The sequence below is a fragment of the Amborella trichopoda genome, chromosome 13 (assembly GCF_054954075.1).
Source record: "Amborella trichopoda isolate Santa Cruz 75 chromosome 13, AtrichopodaSantaCruz75HAP2 v2.0, whole genome shotgun sequence".
Lineage (NCBI taxonomy): Eukaryota > Viridiplantae > Streptophyta > Magnoliopsida > Amborellales > Amborellaceae > Amborella > Amborella trichopoda.
The window spans coordinates 37,609,172-37,628,330 of NC_142348.1; the positions used below are offsets into that span (position 1 = coordinate 37,609,172).

The 19,159-nt window shown below is 40.9% G+C and overlaps 1 protein-coding gene and 1 long non-coding RNA gene across 21 annotated transcripts in view; both read left to right on the forward strand.

The window, feature by feature from the left end:
• Positions 1 to 1,477: 1,477 nt before the first annotated feature.
• On the forward strand, positions 1,478 to 2,316 carry LOC148779203 (uncharacterized). The gene is made up of 2 exons (XR_016047452.1): positions 1,478 to 1,813; positions 1,909 to 2,316. It is a non-coding gene; the product is annotated as an uncharacterized LOC148779203 (long non-coding RNA).
• Positions 2,317 to 3,437: 1,121 nt separating this feature from the next.
• The window catches only part of MAK10 (MAK10 homolog), a 59,477-nt gene continuing 43,755 nt past the window's right edge, over positions 3,438 to 19,159 (forward strand). For 8 of the 20 annotated variants that reach the window (XR_016047455.1, XR_016047456.1, XR_016047457.1 and 5 more), the window contains exons 1-3: positions 3,464 to 3,786; positions 4,320 to 4,426; positions 8,809 to 8,876. Coding sequence is in view for 7 of the 20 variants with exons in the window: in XM_020674932.2 (XP_020530591.1) it covers positions 3,737 to 3,786; positions 4,320 to 4,426; positions 8,809 to 8,876 (225 nt within the window). In the remaining 13 variants the exon portion in view is untranslated. Of the gene's footprint in view, positions 3,787 to 4,021; positions 4,427 to 8,808; positions 8,877 to 19,159 lie in introns of those variants that run through there. The other 12 variants (XR_016047458.1, XR_016047459.1, XM_088855665.1 and 9 more) reach the window with 8 other exon arrangements.

Sequence of the window (19,159 nt, forward strand, 5' to 3'; positions counted from 1 at the left end):
ATGTTTTAAGGCTATCAAAAAGATTTACAGTATTGAAACCACATTTCTCGGCACTATTTGAAGGTAGGCTCTATTTGATTATTTAGAGCTTAAGCTCTATACAAACTGCACCCTTTTTTTTTAGGTAATTCAATGGGAAAGACATGCCCTTACCTGTTATTTCAAATAGTTTAGGAGTTTGTTTTTGAAGGTATTAATAGGGTGATGTCAATGGGAATGAAAACTACAATATGGTAATTAAGGTGTGGGGGTGCTACCGCCACGACCCCAACGCATTCTCCCCCCCCCCCCCCCCCCCCCCCCCCTCCCCAAAAAAAAAAAAAATTGTGAGTTGTGAATTGAGTACGAAATTTCAGTAGGACACTCCATCTGCAATATATGTCTAGCAAGCCTATAATTATGAATTGTATGACATGTTGTGGCCCACCTCTTCAACCACTTCCCTCGACTTCTACCTCCTAAACATACACTCGAGCAAGATTAAATTTAGTTCTCATACCATTAGAATAAGTAGCAGTAGACATCTTGAATAAAACCCTTAAGAACTAGAAAACAAATGAGATTAAGGATATTATCAGATAGGACCATATTTCTAAAACAAAACACTTTAATAATCCTTGAGGGAAGTTGCTAGAGAATTTAGAGATAAAATTGCTCAAATAATTAAGAAATTAACCCTTTATGATTTGAAATTGTTCTCGCATTTGTCTGTACGATTTACGTCTACAATGAAGATGCATCTACTAGAAAGAATATTTTTAAATAAAAAGGCAAAATGCAACAAACAAAGATAGGAAAGCATAACAAGCAAGAAAAAACTTCCTTGAATCATTCAGGGAGACGATTTTTTGATTGGATAAAGATTTTGGAAATTAAAATATCATCTGTAATCAAAATGGAAAAAATAGAAAATAAGTAAAAAGCCAAGCCAAAAAATATTACGAAATGTGGGGAAAAGGTAGAGTAAGTTGGTCCACAAGAACCGGCGATCAAATGTGTTCAACTGGTCACCCACTAGTTTTAACTAGTTCTCAACACAGTCCAATTTATTGCCTACATCAGACTGGAGACAGGGGGTCCGGTCACTAGTTCTATTGGTTGGATAACTGGTTCGGTCCGATTTTAATAACAGAGGGTAATCCAATGCGCTCTAGAAGCCATTGTTCATTCATTCATGTCAAAATAAATGAAAATTGACGGAGAGTTGGTTTATCGATTGTTAATTGAGTACCATTGTTTTGATTACTATGTTTCGCATTTGAACTTGACAATATGTAAAAAGATTAATGTGACAAACAATTTCTAATGTTTAAGACTTGATTAATCATTTCTTATTATTTCTACAAGGAATATTTGCCTTTAGGATCATTCGGTTACTGAATAAGTAATTTTTCTTGGAATTTGTCTATTTGCTTGCTTTGTGAATGAAATAGTTGGCATAACCATTTCGCCAACTTGTAAACCAAAGTAGTGCCCATGATGTTCCTTAAATTCTTCATGGATTTCAATCAGGCATGGAAGTGCCCAAGGCATATTGCGGCCCTTGGGTTTTTGTATTGGGCCTTGTCGAAGGTTGTGGATCTACACACCCTATATTTCAGTGGATTTTTTTTGATGTCCTATATCTCAACGGCTTAGCAAAAACATATGAGACTTATGGTCGCATTGAGGGTATGGTCATAGATAGAGAAGAATGGTAGATCGGGATTTCTATAGTTGACTGCAAATAGTTGAGAAAAAGCTCTGAAGATGATGATGGTGATCTTAGTCGCTTAGCAACTCTACTTCAAGCAATTTCTACATCTATATTTTGGTAGTCTTACCTAATTTTTATATTTTGGTACTCTTACCGAATTTCATTTTTTTCCCTAAGCCTTGCCTAATTCCTGCGTTTATGTCTTATTGTAGGGTTGGGCCTACGAGCACGTAATGGTTGTGCATCTTGAATCTGACCCAGTTGAGCTAGGTTGGCCCGGAGCCCTTAGGCGTCAATGCCTTGGGTTTCAACCGCCGCCACTCTGCTTCCTTCTCACATTGCACTAGGAGCTCGATCTCCTTTTTTTAATTTGATCAGATTGGTGATGTTTATGCAATTTTTAATGTCAAATTGCAACATTGTAATGTTAATTCCCTTAATTTCTGAAGAATCAATGTAATGAAACTTTTGGGTTCTATGTCCAGCTGCTTTAGCCTTGCCTATAAATATCAATGCTTTGAAGGTTTTTGAAGGTTCTAGATTTGTAATCACTGCTCAAGCTATCATTGTAAACATAAATAAGTGTTTCAATGTCAATGAATAATGAGATTTCCTAATAAGATCTCTCTTTTTGGAGAAGGTTAGTGAATGATTGTGTACACAATTTATGTCAGGTATCCTGCAAATTTGGGTGAGACAGTACTGACAAGAGAAAACAAAGTACATGTACATAAGGTTTTTATGGGAGCAAATTATGGAGGGATGCGATTGCCTTCATCTTTTTTCACATCTACGCAATTGTATATTTTTACAGAGAGGTAGTAATTCAAGGGTTTTCTTGTTTGTTTTGGAAATTTGAGGCGCAAAAATCATCTTGTTAGATGGTTTTGTAAATTTTTGTTAGTGGGGGGATACAAATACCTAATGTTAGAATTGGCTCTTAGTAATTTTGTTTACGTGCGATAGGTTTGGATTTCAGACATTCGTTACCTAAACTGGCTTTTAGAATATTTTAGTGGGTGAGATGGATTCGGACCTTGAATATCTGAACTTGACATACTTACAAAAAAAAGTTTCAAGTGAGTGGTGGGGACGTTGGTGCCCAAACTAGCCCAACCCGGAAATTCTCATATAAGTGGGTCAGATTCAAGCATTGAATGTACCCTACTTATAGATACTACCTAATTAGAAATAGGTTGACGAAAAAACTTATTTTTCATCATCATAAATTAAAAATGTATAAAATAAGACCATTCACATTTTGATATCAGGAGGTTGCCATCATGCATGATCATTGGGTGTCAAAATCGGGTTGCTAAGGGTGTGTTATTAATCGAACTCATTATCTAAAAGAAAATATTTTGAATTTTATGACGCAACAAAGCTATCAAATTTCAGATGAGACAATAATGAGTGATTGTGATTTCTTTATACGAAGTATAAATAATCTTATAGCATACAATTCTACAAAAGACAGTGCTACTATGACAGCCAGCCTGCAGGCTAGCCCAAAACTAAAATAGTGCTACCATGACAGTTGTGTATGGTATGCAGTACAGGAGCGGGGCCGGCACCATCCCAATAGAACTGAATGACATCTAAGAATATGTCTCTATTGTTCGCCACCAGTAACAAATGGTGGATGCTCGAGTGGTGCATAATACCATGAATAAACTATACACCACTGGTGTACATTAAACATTGTACAATTAAATGAGAAGATGCCAACCTATTCAATTAAGAACATACACTCACTATAGAAAGTGCACTCCTCTCTCTCTAAAGTAGAAATGTAGGATTGCCAACAGTGCAGATGGGACAGTGGCCTTCGGGCTGGGGCCTGGGTTTTGGTTACTATTCAGTCAAATTTCTGGCTTCGGGCTAGCCTCGAGCCGAGTAACGGAAAGCCCATTCTCTTTTAGGTATTGTCGGGCTATAATCGGCGTGAACCCGGTCCGAAAGCTCAAAAGCCCCTCCCTTGGTTCTCTCTCCCATTGCAAAAGCCCCAACCATACGTCTATCTTTCTCCCCTCAGCCCGAATGTCCCGGGGCGGGAGAAATCAAATAGAGAGATCTTCTAGATATGCGAGGTATGTCCATGTGACCAAGAAGGCCACTCCCTCTCTTTAATTTTCCTTTTTTTTTTTTTTCTGTGCCAATTTTACTTTGAATTGAAACTCGGTCAGGACCGGGGCCTGGGCGGCCTGATAAAAATATTTTTGGGCTGGGCCCAAAAATACATTTTTGACCTGACAAAAGCATGGGCCTTTTGCAAAACTTCGGGCCCGGGCCACCCACAGCCTACGCTATAGTTCTTTTTGGCCCTTGCGGTCGTACGATCGTTCAAGGCTCCAAGCTAGTGTGTTCAAGGCTCCAAGCTAGTCTGACTTTAGATTTGCAATCTCTCTCTCCCCCTCTCTCCCTCTCCACGGTATCCAAGTTCTCTCTCTTTGTACCAGCAGTTCTCTCTCTCTGACTTCATTTATACCGGCAGTGTCCAATTGGTTTCTTGGGCTTCAATGTCGAGCATGTTATGATGAGCGGGCTCTCCATAACCTTCACAGACTGTTCACACATGGAGAAGTATAACCCTTATTGATAACAATCCTCGAACACTTTTCAGGTTTGAAAGAGGGATGGAGAGCAATGGGATTCCCCCCTCTCCTATTTCCTCAGGAGAGCAGTCAGTTTGGGTCGATGTCTCCCCACTCTTGGAAGCTGCCGGTAATGGTAAGTATTTATTTATTTATTTTTTTGGTTTTTTGGGTCTAATAAAGAATTTGGTTTTCTTATCCTTATGCTTATGCTCTGTTATTTTTCTCATCTTTCTTTTGATTTTTTTTTTTTCCCTTTGCTCTTGAGTCTTCTTTTTAGGATCATATGCTTGCTGACATATTTGCAAAGTCCTTGCTTGAAAGACATAGTAAGGATTATATACTTGCTGATATATTTGCAAAGTCCTTGCTTGGAATACTTTACTATATCTTTCTAATATAATGAAAATTAATCGCTATGTTTAGAGTGTTGAGAAGAAGGAGCTTATGTTTCCTTTTGGAAATTTTGGTTAATTTTCATACTTCCTTCTAATGACTGTACTGTTAGCCTTCTATCTCTATTTTGTTTGTTTGTGTGTGTGTCTTTTTCTTTAATCTTTTTTTGTTTTTAATATATATTTGTCTCTAAAACTAGAAAGTAGAAATCACTCGTTCTTGCCTTGCTTGTTGAGAATTTCCTCTTGGAAGCATTTTTTGGTGATTAGGATTGTTCTTATGTGATTTCTGTGAAGAGTCTCAGGTTTCTCTGAAGAGACTCGGCGTCCATTAATTGGTATGAATATACAGATTTGTCTTTTATAGACAAATTACAAATGACACTAATAGAAACTAAATCATAAACACCTAAACTATACACAGACCTACCATAAAATACAAGGCACAATATCCTACCCTTCCCATATTTACTGATTACAATATACACCTTCTATATTAACTGGATATGCAATATATACTTTCCTTTCACATTCCCCCTGGATATGCAATATATACTTTCCTTTCACATTCCCCCTCAAACTCAACATGTTAGGAAAGAGAGCAGCTGGAGTTTGAACACCAAGTCGCGGAAACGAGCAATTGGATCTTCAGATGCATATTCAGATTGCTTGATCAACATGCACATAAAGCAGCAGCGAATCAACAAGCCTCAAGAACAGATGACTTTAGGAACTCTTCGAAAAGATCAAACAAATCAGAGAGTCAAAACACGACTCGACAGAGAGGACAGATCAGAGAGTCGAAACGCCACTCGACAAAGATGACAGATCAGACGAAAAATACAAATGAAAAAATTAGAAATAAATCACAAACACCTATGCTCTACCCAGACTTACCATAAAATATAGGACACAATATCCTACCCTTCTCATATTTATTGATTACAATATACACCTTCTATATTAATCAGATATACAATATATACTTTGCTTTCACACACCCTCTCAAATTCAAGATGCTATGAAAGAAAGCTGCTGGAGTTTGAACATAGTTTGAACACTAATTGCGGAAACGAGTAGGATGTTCTGGTGCATGGCGTGACCAGTAGAAACAATGGTTGTCATGCTCAGATTGCTCTCTGGTCAAACACAACTCGACAGAGAGGACAGATCAAATGACAAATACAGCTGACAAAATTAGGAATAAATCATAGACACCTAAACTATACACAAACTTACCATAAAATACGGGACACAATATTCTACCCTTCCCATATTTACTGATTACAATATACACCTTCTGTATTAACCGGATATACAATATATACTTTCCTTTCACAATTTCCATGTAAAAGGAATTCAATGGAATGGTGGTTCATTGTTTCTTAAGTGAAAGATTTAGAAGGCATCAGGTTTTCTCATCCTCTAGTATTGGATAAGCGAACTTTCTAAACCTATAAGAATATTAGAGTGCCTGCTCTGCAGCCTAGTATCTCATTCTTGAACAGTAACTGTGGATCAATATGTCCAACAAAGGTGAAAAACATGATGAAGGTAGCTGTACATAGACTTACCCCAAAAAAAATGTAGCTGTATATATATTTTTTGTGCATGCAGCAAGCGTTTCTAATGTAACTACCTTATTTTGAATCAAGCAATGGATCTTCTTGTGCATTACATCATGGTCAGATAAGTTGATTTTAATAATCAACTCAGCTGGGGAGTCAACTTGATTCTTGGTTTAGGTTTAGGGTCTAAAGTGTCTTTGAAATGACTCTGAAAATAAGTTCTCGGTCATACTTCTATCTCAACTTAGTGTAATTTCTTTAGAAACCCCAGTAATCGTAAGCCCCCAGAAATATGAGAGGACACCCATGTCCTTCATCAGCAATTGATATTGTAGTACTCACTTCATTTTACATTTGCTTTTCATATCATTACTAGTAATAAAAGTATTATCAATGTATACTAACAGCGTAACAATCCTAACACCAGTGTGTTCACAAACAATGATGAATCGATATCGCACTGGCTAAATTGCCTTAAAGCAAAATATCTTAGTATCATCCAAACCAAGATCGAGGAGCTTGTTTGATACCACAAGTTGTGTGTTATTTTGAAGTCAGCAGGCCAAGAAGGAATCATTAACATATCCCAAGATTGGATCCACAAATCTCATCTTATAGAATGCCATTAAGGAAGGCATTCTTGAGTCACATTTGACACAAAGTTACAACAACAAAGTATAGTAGTGAAGTTCAGGACCAACTACAATCCTTTAACAGTTACAAATAAAGAAACTCATGATGCAGTGTAATTGGCTTTGGGACCAAATGCCTCCTTGTAGTCAATACCATATGTCAGAGTATATTCTTTGTAACTGGCTTTGGGACCAAATGCCTCCTTGTAGTCAATACCATATGTCAGAGTATATTCTTTGGCAACTGGATGTTCCTTATATTTGACATCATCAAAAGTTCATCATTTGAAACACCCCTCACGAGCCTTAACATTTGCCTTCTCCAGATCCCATGAATCATTTTGCTCAAAAGAATGTATCTCCTCTTTCATAGCTTGACTCTTAGCGAATTCTGATGTTTCACTTCCTTGTTGTTAGAGGGCTCCTGCGTAGAAAGAAGTGAGACAGTAAAAGCAAAGTGGCAAATAAACGAATGTTTAAAGCCATGGAGGCCATGTAGAATTGAAACACTGGTAGAGCATCAAGTAGGTGCATTAATAGCAATCGGCTGTGGTGATAGCTTGTATTTTGTTGTCTCAAGAGACTTTTACACAATCAGCTGCTGGGAGAGGTTAACATGCCCTTATGGACTCCACTGGATTAACACATTCATTTTTTGAGTGTCAAGATAAAGACAAGTTTATCAGAAAGAGATTACTTTTGTATCCATCTGACTAGACTCAGAATAATTGGAACTCAGATTGATAATATTTCTTTTACGTATTAAGAAAGACATACTGTTGATAAACATAATATTTAATAAACATAATATTTTACAGTAACAATATCGTAACATCTGTAAATTTTAAAGTTTATCACATAACCTTTCTGATTTTGTCAAGTTCTTGTCCCTAACGCCATCACCTCTCAATCCCACCTTGGCACAATATCCCTGCATTCTCTTTAGAAGTCCTCTCAGATATAGGTATCTGGCCTAACTGAACCCTTTATAACAATTAAAAAGAAAACACCCTTCTTGTAACAATTAAAAAGAAAATGACCCTTTTCACTCTTGCTTGACAGCCATCACAATTGATGGATGCTCTTAGCAGCGCTAATGGAAGGTTTTGAAACTCATTATTTAATTGTTTGAAATAGAAAGCCAAATGCTCTTAATGGTACAAGTAGAAGTTTTAACATCCATACTCTCTTTTGAAACGGAAAAGTTGACCTTTACTTTAGGAGAAACTATCCTCGAGATATTATGGCGAAACCATTTCCACCTTTGTCTTATGGATGAAATCCCCGACTATCAACCTATGCTGCTATTCACTCGAGCCATACCCATTCCAAACATTATTCATGGGGTAATAGAGAAGCAAATTAAAACCTCCTCAGAATCTCCTCCTTCTACTCTTCCAGCAATTTCAACTTGTTTCATCGTAGTTTAGTTTGGATTTAGATATTGAAGTGTCCGTTAAGACCTTTGTCAACACTTAGCTGTCTCCTTGTTTGGCCTCATTAATGCAAGAGTGTGTGCTCAGAATATTGAAGTTCATAAAGGCCAAAATATGTTGGATTCCTGGTTCCAATTCTGTTCAACTATGACTTGCTAACACTCTTCATAATTATGACAATTATATACGAAATGCATTTGTCTGAAATCAGATTGCCTCACCCTTGATCTGACCCTTAATTTTTTTTTTTCTTGTTGGTTTATTGGAGAGGTAAGCATGAATGAATCTGGTCTCTGTACTGTATATTCATCCAACTGAAGTTTATTGATATGTTTAGGATAGCTTTTGGTAAAATCCTTTTATATTCTATTGGTGGGATCCTTGTTATTATCATCTTTGATTATCTCATTTTCACCAGATTGGGTATTTAATTTTCATCTGTATTACTAATCTTTTCAATGTGGATGCTTAAATATGTGATACACAGAGTTGAAAGAAGGAGAACTCATCCATGGAGAGAATTTCAGTTTGTTTGCCGCTATGTCTGCATTGGAGGTGCTCGACTTTTTATGTCTATTTTAATTTGTTTTTCTTTTTCTCTCGGAGATTCTATGATTCCTTAGTTGTCTCACCCTGATGCATTTCTATAAATGCCTTTTTGACAACAGAATACAAGTTGGCATCATCGTCTAATAATTTTGAATTTTCCCTGGTAGAATGGAAAGTAATAATAATCAGTGCATAATTACTTCACTATGGATCATGTTATGAACATATATGGTTGAATCTTTCCCTTGTCTGACGCAAAAATGTGGTTCGTTTGCATGCAATTCGCGTTCAGGAGTTATCTTCGTTTGAGAAAAGTAACAGGCCTCCTATACTCAATTGGGAATAATAGCATGCTTGAGAATTAATCAATTTCTTCTAGTCACCAATAAAAGATAGCCATGGGCTTTAGATTTACATGATGGTCTTGAATACATGGCTATTTCTTTTCTTTTCTTTTTAAATGAAGTGGTGTTTGATTCATTCACTATTTGAAGATCTTGAATAAATTCCTGTTTCATTTATTAATTCCGTTCTCATTGGCAATATATGGGCATGAAATTTCATTTTTGCTGCTTAAGTTAAGCCACCTATTTTTCTATGTGTGCTCCCTTGTGCAAAAACACTAAATCGGAACTTATTGTTTGAAATATGTTATTCTTTATTTATTTATTTTTTTGGAAGAAACGTTAATGTTTTGTATATTTGTAAGAAGTGACACCTGTACAAAGAGGCAAATTGATGACCCACAAACCGGGTGCTTTGTAGATCGAAAAATAAGGGTGAGAAGCGTCAACGAAACCAAAAATTGGGGAATACAAGAAAAGGAGAAACAATAAAAGAGGGGTCCAGCACTCAAAAAGTTGCTAGTTGGTCGCCTCCATCTTAGCATGTCAACTATCTTCTAATGGAATTCGTTGAAGATGGCAAAGAAATCCAGACTTAAGGTGTCCCAAAAATGATTGAACAGAGCAACAAGTAGCCATCTAAGCATGGGGACTTATCCTGGCTAAGGTACTTAGTGGCCTAACAAATTTCCATATTAGAAAAAGAGTGTTCAAGCCAAGCAGCCCACTCTCTAGGCAAGGAGAGGAATAAGACATCACCATCTAGTGTTTCGACCTCTCAATAATCGCAGACTGCACCTCATGTGGTTGGTCATAGAGGCGTGGCCTTTGATCTGGATTATAGTATGGCAACAATGGCCTACATTTAGCAATTTTTATGGAAAAAACAGTTTTCTTGTCCCCAGCATTCAGCTTTTTCACCCTATATGGTTGATACCAAGGACTTCCTCTTTCTATGGGTTGTTTGATATTTTGATTTTTGCTGGGATTCTCCTGTCCTTTTCTTCCTGGGATAGGGCCCCAGATTCTTCTACAATGTCTAGGTCATTAATCTCCCTGTTGATGGCCTCTTTTGAGTTGTCTACTCCAATGGCAAAAGAGACCCTTTTAGCAGTTGCCATTTCTCTGAAGGCAGAAACTGGCCCATCCATGGACCGAGGGGGCCCACCATTGGGGAATCAGATTGTGATTTTTTGGCTCCTTGGGTCTCAATAGTTTGAACCTTAAAGGTCTTTGTCCAATGGACCCATGACAAGTGTCAAAAGGAATAGGTCTATGTTCTTAGACTGGTTTTTGGAGGGTGTAGGAGTGGGTATCCAAGAAATGTTCATCCCATTCTTGGAAAATGAGAAATTTGTCTAACTTGGACAAGTAGGGCTAGCCACATGGTTCGGCTAGGTGAGCCAACCCCTTGCATGGAATGTCAATGAGCTTATTCTGATAAATAAAGTCCAAGTCGAACATGCTGACTTTGATACGGCCATTTTTGCTTTGCTTAAATGACCACTTCATCACAGTGAAATTGCCATCCTTGCACCAAGAGCCACCACAAGGAGGCACCTCTATTGGGCTCCTCTCATAGCAGGCTCCTATGGTTCGGTTCCTTAGGATCATAAAGGACATAAAACTTCCATTCAATATAGTCCAAAATTTTAGAAAAATAGAAAATGAAGAAAATGAGGCAATGTGGACTGCAGACTAAAGGTGAATTATTGGGTCCTAACTGACCTAAGTTCCCTTGAGGAACCCTGGGCATCGAGGGGCTCCCACTAATAAATGAGTGAAAATATCTTTCTGTGGCCTCAGTATTATAGGTAGGCATTGCAACATCCAAAGGAATACTCTGTTACAGACTACCTTGGATACCCTTAAGGGACTGCTCTCGATATATGATTTGAATTGCCTTCCAACAGGTTTTTCCACGAGATCCTTCTTCTTAAGTTGAATCGAGGTATATTGGTTTTAACTTTTCAAGAGAAAATATCATTGATTTACGTGGCTATATGATCAAGCTTTGTTTGTTTGAACCACATTATTGGAAGGGTGTTGCTTGTATAGGGTGTCAACCTAATCATTCAAAGTAAGGCACATCCCGAAACTGTGTTGAAAGATGTCGTATAGGGGCCTAAAAGCCCTGTTATGGTCTGAAATTCTACTTTCATTCCTAATTATTAAATTTAAAGCTCAAAAAATTCTGTAGATGGAGTAGATCTATAAACACTTGAAAATCTTTAAGATGGATGGTCTAGGTGATACATATACTTGTTTTCAATGGCACGTCGCCGTCCCCTTCCTCCTTCGAGATGTTGGAATGACATCTACAAACTTTACCCCAGAATCCTTCCACCACCACCTAAATCTGCGGCTACTGCACCACCCCATCTCCTCACAGGGCTTCTTACTCTCAGGTAGTAGCCTCCACCAAGTCGGCCACCATCATTTCTCCAAACCCCTCTCTGCTACCGCTTGGTAAACCTCGTCCTATCGAACAGTCTCCCTTCCTCCCTTTTTGCATCTTCGTCCCACATAAAGAAATTGTGAAAAACAAGCCTAAGCTTCTCGCGTCTTTAATCAGAACCTTCCAACCTGGTCGCCATAATATTAGAGGGATTGAAAAGGCCGCTCAACAACATTGGGGGGAACCCAACCTTTACTACAAATTCCTAGCTAGTGGCGATATCCTCTTTTCCTTCCCCTCATTGATTAAAGCCCAACTCGCATTGCAGGAAACCAAAAGTTTCACCTTCCATGGAGCTCAGTGCCACCTTCGGGCCTGGTATCCCAAAGTGGGTTAGGGAACAAAGGGTGTGGCTTACCTTTAACCATATCCCACTCCAAGCATGGTCTCCTGAGACTTTTCGGCGTCTTGCGGCAGCATGTAGGTCTCTGATCTCAATACATTGGATTTTGATTGAAACCCTCCCACTGGGCAATACGAGTGCTGGTGGAAGTTTTGGACCCCAAACTCATTCCCTAAGCCTTATGGATTGAAGTAGACAAGCTTTACTTTCCAGTCTCGACTTCCTGGTCTCCGACATCCTCTCCTTATCCTCATTTCCTCCACAATGATACCGCTGCTAAATCACTGGATGCTTGCTCTGATCCTTGGACTTTGATTTCTAAGAAAGCTCGTTTGCAAAGGAGATGTCGTCAACCTCCAGATCCGGCCGCTGGTAAAGTACGTCGCCACGGCCTTTAGCTCCCTCCGCCTCCGACACCGCTGCATACTCCCGACTCGATCCAAAGTAAGCCTGCCCTCCTTGTCTTGCCTACTGATCGTTTACCTACCTTCTTTCGTCGACCTAGAAAGGAGGCCCAGTGTGTTTCACCACCCTGCTATCTGTCTTTGGGCCCCATTAAGGACCCGGGCCCATCATTCTCAAAATCCCCCCCCTCTTGTCCCTTTCCTCATTTCAAAAGTGTTCCCGCCCTCCTCCCCTGCCTGACATGGGCCTCCCCTACACGTCCTCCTTTGCACCCACCCTTGCCGCTCCCCACAGTTCCCCAGGGCCACGTGTCGTCTGAGGCTTCAACGCGCCCACTGACATCCCATGATAACCCTGCGACAACGTCGTCTTCCGCAGCCCTCCTGCCCCCTTCGCTGCTTCTTTTCCCTTAACAATCAACTCCTGCCCACCCGTCGTAGGCTCTGCCTCCCTCGGCTGTGGTCCACCGCCAAGCATCACCCGCCCTAACCTTTATTGGCCATCTGTCACCTGCGCTGCCATTGCCTACTCCCCCTCTGGTGATGTGGCCACATCACTGTTCCTTTTTACCCCTGCCCCCTACCGTCCATCTCACTTAACCCCACGGATGAGTCACGTCTCGTATCCACTCCCCCAGATCTCGAAGCTCCCCGCCTTCTTGATCATAGAGACTTGCCGTCTGCGCAACCTTCCCCTCTCCGTCTGTCACCAACGTCGCCTTCGGTTTCCCCCTCCTTAGCTGACATGGCCACATCACCCTCTCTCTCAACCTTCGCTCTCCGGTCCTCCTTCCCACCTCACCCCTTTGTAGGGTTATGTCCTGAACGTGCCTCCTCAAATCTCCCTCCTCTTGAAAGGGACATTGGCTTTTTGTCCCCTCCCCCAAAAGGCTTGTCAGCCTTTCCATCTTCCTCCTCTCTGGTGCCTCTCTCTTCTTACCCACTCCTTTCCCTAATCTACCATCCCTGTTGCCTCTTGGATATCCTCACACCTTCAATTAGCCCGGAGGAGTCCACTGACCTTCGTCATTCCCTCACTATGGACAGGAACCTCCTCCCCCAAGGCATCGTGACTACCCAAACCTAAGACTGCTCCCGCCCGGATCTTGACTCTATCTCTTCCATGCTGGCCCCTTATCTCTCCTAGACCCCGCACTTGGTTCATATCACCAAGGTTAATACGCTCCATTTTACTTGGCCTCCCTCTCACCCTGTTCATTATGCTACTCTCTCCTCGGTTTAGACACATCAATTCCTTACCTATTTCCCCTCATCCCTTTCGTCCCCTCCCCTGCCTCAATACCCTACCTCGGTTAACCCCCAAACCCTCTTCTCGTCCTATTACCCATCCGTCCCACTACTGCAGTCCAATTTCTCTCCGGTTCAGCCCAATGTCGCCTTATCACCTTCCCACCCTCCTCCCTCCCCCTATTCCTGTGCCTGGGGCCGTCTCTGAGTCCCTTCCTTCTTTACCCTCCGATCTCTACCCCCCCAACAATACAGAGGTGCAGCCGGAACTGGCGGAATAACCAACGGAGGGTCAAAGTTTGCCCAGCTCCCCCCCCTATCCCATGCGAACATTAAGGAGCCAGACAGGGGCAGGAACAACAACATTGAAGCAAAAATGAAGGAGATGTACAAAATCATGATGGCCCAGAAGGACCGGCGCACAAGTTCTCAACGACAGATGCGCAATGCAGGTTCATGGTGAGACCCAATGGACAAAGAAAATTACTTAGCCTATTCTCTTCTATCTCTTTTCAGGATAAGCCTTCATGTGGTTCCCTATCTGTTTCCCTAACCTCTTGCCCCAGGAGGTCATCAAGGCTGGCCTCCTTCTCCTCTTCCCCTCCTGACCCATGAAGATAGTCACATGGAATGTTTGGGGACTGAGACAACAGTTCAAAATGAACGTTGTCAAAGATTTAGTTCTCAAACACTCGCCCACTGTCCTAGCCCTTATCGAAACCAAACAATCAGAGCCTACCTTTCATCTCATCCGCCAAATTTGGTGCAAAAAACCTACCTAATGGGTATCACTACCGGCGAATGGGGCTTCTGGAGGTATCTGGGTGGTTTGGAATCCCTTGGACCATTCTCTCATTTCTTCACATACGGGATTTCTCTGTGACCATTCTCTTATCTAGTGTCCTTGATGGTATTCACTGGAACTTCACAGCCATTTATGGGCCAAACTCTGCCTCACTTAAACACAAATTGTGGTCTGAACTGGACTACGTTGCAGCTCTTCCACAACCTATTTGGTGCTTGGGAGGAGACTTCAATGTTACCAAATGGTCTTATGAGAGAGACTTCCTTACCCCCATCTCTCAGGACATGAGGGATTTCATTGATTGCATTAACAGGAATGAACTCATCGATATTCCTCTTCAAGGCAATCGATTCACTTGGTCAAATCATGCCCATAACCCTTCCCTCTCAAAACTTGATCATTTCTCGTTCTCCACAAATTGGGAGGAACAATTCTAGGGGTCCCTTGCTTTAGTCCTACCCAAACCTATTTTTGACCATTGTCGCATTTTCCTGGACACCAACATTGTGAGAAGAGGGCCCAAACCTTTAAGGTTAGAACTAGCGTGGCTTGAAGAGGCGTCTCTTACCACTGTGATACCAACCTGGTGGGATTCCTTCTGACCCCAGGTTAGGGGTAGAGCAGGCTATAGACTCCAAACAAAAATTCAGCTTCTCAAAACATGGAGCAAAGGTATACCTAGAAACTATTCCCAAACCAAATCCATCCTCTTGGATACCATCCAAGGATTGGACAACCTAGAAGAATCCAGACCTTTGGACACCTCCGAACTTAACCTCAGAACCCAGTCCAAACTGGATTACGTGTCTACTCTTAAAAAAGAGGAGATCTACTGGTTTCAGAGTTCAAGGATAAAGTGGTTAAAAGTGGGCAACCAAGACACAACCTTTTTCCATCGAATAGCTAATTGCCGTAGAGGGGACAATACTATTGCAATGCTTAAAGTCAATAACAACTACTTGGCCCAACCAGCACTGAACCCTTCTCTGAAGATGAAATTATTAATGCCCTAGCTAAAGACAAGGCTTTCGGTCCAGACGGTTTCCCGATTACACCCTTTAAAATTTTTTGGAGCACCTTTCATCCTGACTTCATGGATTTCTTTGAGGAATTCTTCCAAAGGGGAATCATTCACAAAAGCAATCAATGCCACCTTCATATTCCTAGTTCCAAAAGTTGAAGGGGCAAAGGAAATCAAGGATTTCCGCCCCATTAGCCTTTTGAACTCGACATACAAAATAGTAGCCAAGGTCCTCGCCTCTAGACTACAATAGGTCCTCCCTTCTGTGATCTCAATCAGCCTTCATCCAAGATAGACAGATCTTAAATGGGGTCTTGGTGGCTGATGAGTGCATTCACACATGACATTTAACAAAGAAAGCTTAATCTTCAAAATAGATTGGGAGAAAGCCTATGACCATGTAGACTGGTCCATCTTGGAAGAGTCCATGGTTAGAATGGGGGAGCGATGGAGGAGTTGGATGAGAGGATGTTATTCTCATCCCCACTTTTCCATTATCATCAATGGGACACCGAAAGGCTACTTCCTAGCCTCGAGGGGACTCCGACAAGGGGATCCTTTCTCCCCCTTCCTTTTTGCCATTGCAGTGGAAGTATTCTCTAGATCCTGATCCCATCTCTACCAATCTGGCCTCCTTTTCGGCTTCAAAAGTAGTAATTAGGGTCTAATGGTGTCTCATTTGCACTACGCAGACGATACCTTGGTCTTCCTTGATGCTACATCAAATGAAGTCTACAATCTCAAACTTTTCCTCTTGTGCTTTCAGAAAGCAACAGGCTTCAAAGTAAACATGGAGAAATCTAAAATGATGGGAGTAGCCATGACAAATGCAGAGGTAAGAGCCCTCATCCCAGACTAGGAATGTAAAGTGGAAGACCTTCCACTAACATATCTGGGCCTTCCTTTGGGACTGGGGAAACCAAAAAAGAGGCTCTGGTCTCCAGTTTTAGACAAAGTTGAGAGACGCCTAGCATCTTGGAAAGGTAGATACCTTTCCCCAGCAAGAGTTACCCTGATCAAAGCCACTTTGGCAAATACCTCGGTCTACTTTATGTCCCTATACCAGATGCCTGCACAAGTGGCCAACCGCATAAAACAACTTATATGAAATTTTCTATGGTCTGAACAGGCAGAGAAGACCAAATTCCATCTTGTAGCTTGGGAAAACATTTGCCTACCAAGAAAGTAGGGGGGCTTAGGAATTCGGACCCTAAGTAAACAAAACACAGCCCTCCTAGGCAAATGGTGGTGGCACCTAGCTTCTCAACCTGAGTCTCTCTGGGCTTAGGTCCTACGTTGCAAATACAAAATCCAAGATGGAACATGGGTACCAGAGAGGCTCCACAGACAGAGCGTCAGGGGCTTGGAAATCTTTAGCCTCCTTCCTGTCACAGTTCAGAAGACGCATAAGATTTTATCCTAGAGACGGACATAGGGTAAAATTCTGGACAGATTTATGGGTAGGAAACTCTCCACTGTGTTAGGCATTCCGAACCCTTTACTCACTTGCCTCTAACGAAAACTCCACTATCGCCGAGGAAGTGCCACTTTCAGGCGGACGGAGAGTCTGGAATCCTTCGTTCAAAAGAAACGTCTCAGATGAGGAAACCAACCAATTCCAACTACTTTCGATGGTTCTCTCCTCTCGTTTCTTCCCAACAAATGGGAGAGATACTATAGTTTGGAGCTTTCCCCTTCAGGCCTCTTCATAGTAGCCTCCTTCTATAAAAGCCTCAGCCAACCCCCCACTTTTCCTCTCCCCCACCTCAATCTTGTCAAAAGTATGGTCAACCATTGCCCCACCTAAGATTCAGTTTTTCAATTGGATAGCCAGCCTGTTCCCAAAGAGCACTTACGGTGGACCAATTAAAAAAAAGAGGGATTTCGATCCCTAATAGATGCGCTTTGTGTTTTTGTGAGGAGGAAACCAACCCACCCACACCTCTTATTCATTGCAAATTTACCCATAAGCTGTGGAGCCTTGTGCTACAACTCTTTGGCATCCAATGGGTCACACCACCCACGGTCAGGGCCCTTAAATCTTACAATCTGGGAGCTCAGTTGCCTTTGGCCTGTAAAACCTTATTGAAGGCCACGGTGGCTGCTACCATATGGACAGTATGGATAGAAAGGAATAACATAATTTTTAATGGACTTCAACTCCATCCACGAGCTCTCTTCCATAAGGTTACCTCGCTGACCTCGTTTTGGGCCGCCAACCACAAAATTTTCTCGGTATTATCAAGGAACATCTTACTTTCCCAATGGGAAAATGTCCTCCACCGTAGGCCACCAAAAATCTCAAGAGCTAGCAATTGGCAACCGCCACCAGAGGGCAGCATCAAGCTAAATTTCGATGGTTGCTCACTTGGAAACCCAAGCCAGACAAGTGTCGGGGGTGTTCAAGACCACAACCGCACTACATAGCCTTGCTTCCACGCGAGCAACCAACAACTCCGATGTTATTTTTTATAAAACCATTGTAAATCTTAATACATGGGAGAATCGTATAAGCCTTTTTATACATGACTGACTAATGTATTTTTTACTGAACGACACCCATAATTAGAGGGAGTCTTTAGTTCATCACAATTTTGTAACTATTACTGTGTTAGTAATACAATGTTAACAATTCTAAAAAAAAACTATCTTCATGACATAGAATCCTTTTTTCCATGACCACACATCTTGAGTTGAGATGATCAATTGGAAGTTATTCTAGCATTGGAGCAATTTTTTTTGGTGGATTGTCGAGGTGCAACTGACTTCTATAGTCTAAGGTTGATACATTCATCATCATCAGAGCGTTAGCCCAACTATTTGGGGTCAACTACACAAATTCTGTTTTGGCATTTCACTCTGTTAAAGCATATACCCTCAATCAGACAACAAGTCACTATATCTCTTCTCACTACTTCCAGCCATGTCTTTTTAGGCCTTACACTTGTCTTTTTGGGGCTTACTCTTGTCTTTTTGGGCTTTCTCCTTATCCTTTTGGGCCTTCCCATTGCCCTTGCCCTCTTGACTGGTGCTATTCTAGGTCGACGCTGCGTATAGCCAGACCACGAAAGTCTACTTTCCCTCATCCCATCCCCTATTGGAACTACCCCTAAGTTTATATAAGGTTGACTCCTTATATGAAATTTTTCATTGCAAAGTACACTGTAAATTTTCTCAAAAGCTGCAGAAATCTGCCGAGCAAAAAACTGAGTCTTTGCTTGAAACTTTTCAATGTTGCTGAATGGTAATGCATTTAAAATATAATGTTAAATCTTACAGTTATTAGAGTTAATAACTTCATTTTTCTTTAACGTTAACTGTTTTCATTGATTTGGAAAATTGATGGACAAGTATCTTTACCATCTACAATACTGCACTATTGACATCATACGCTACAAGTATATTCTCATTACTCAAACCAATTAACTACTAGCGAAGGTTTTGATGTTTCAAGTTAAAAGTTGTACAATATTAGCATTGAAGTGTTCTTCTTTCTTAAATCTTGGGTGTTAACATGACTTGGTATATTTACTTACAGTGTCCACTTTGGATAATCTTATTCTCTTAGAAAATATTCTACTTAGATAAAGGACTTGAATTCCTACATTTGTGATTGTTTTGAAACTAACAAGAAATTTCCAGCAATCATATAACTATAAAAATGGT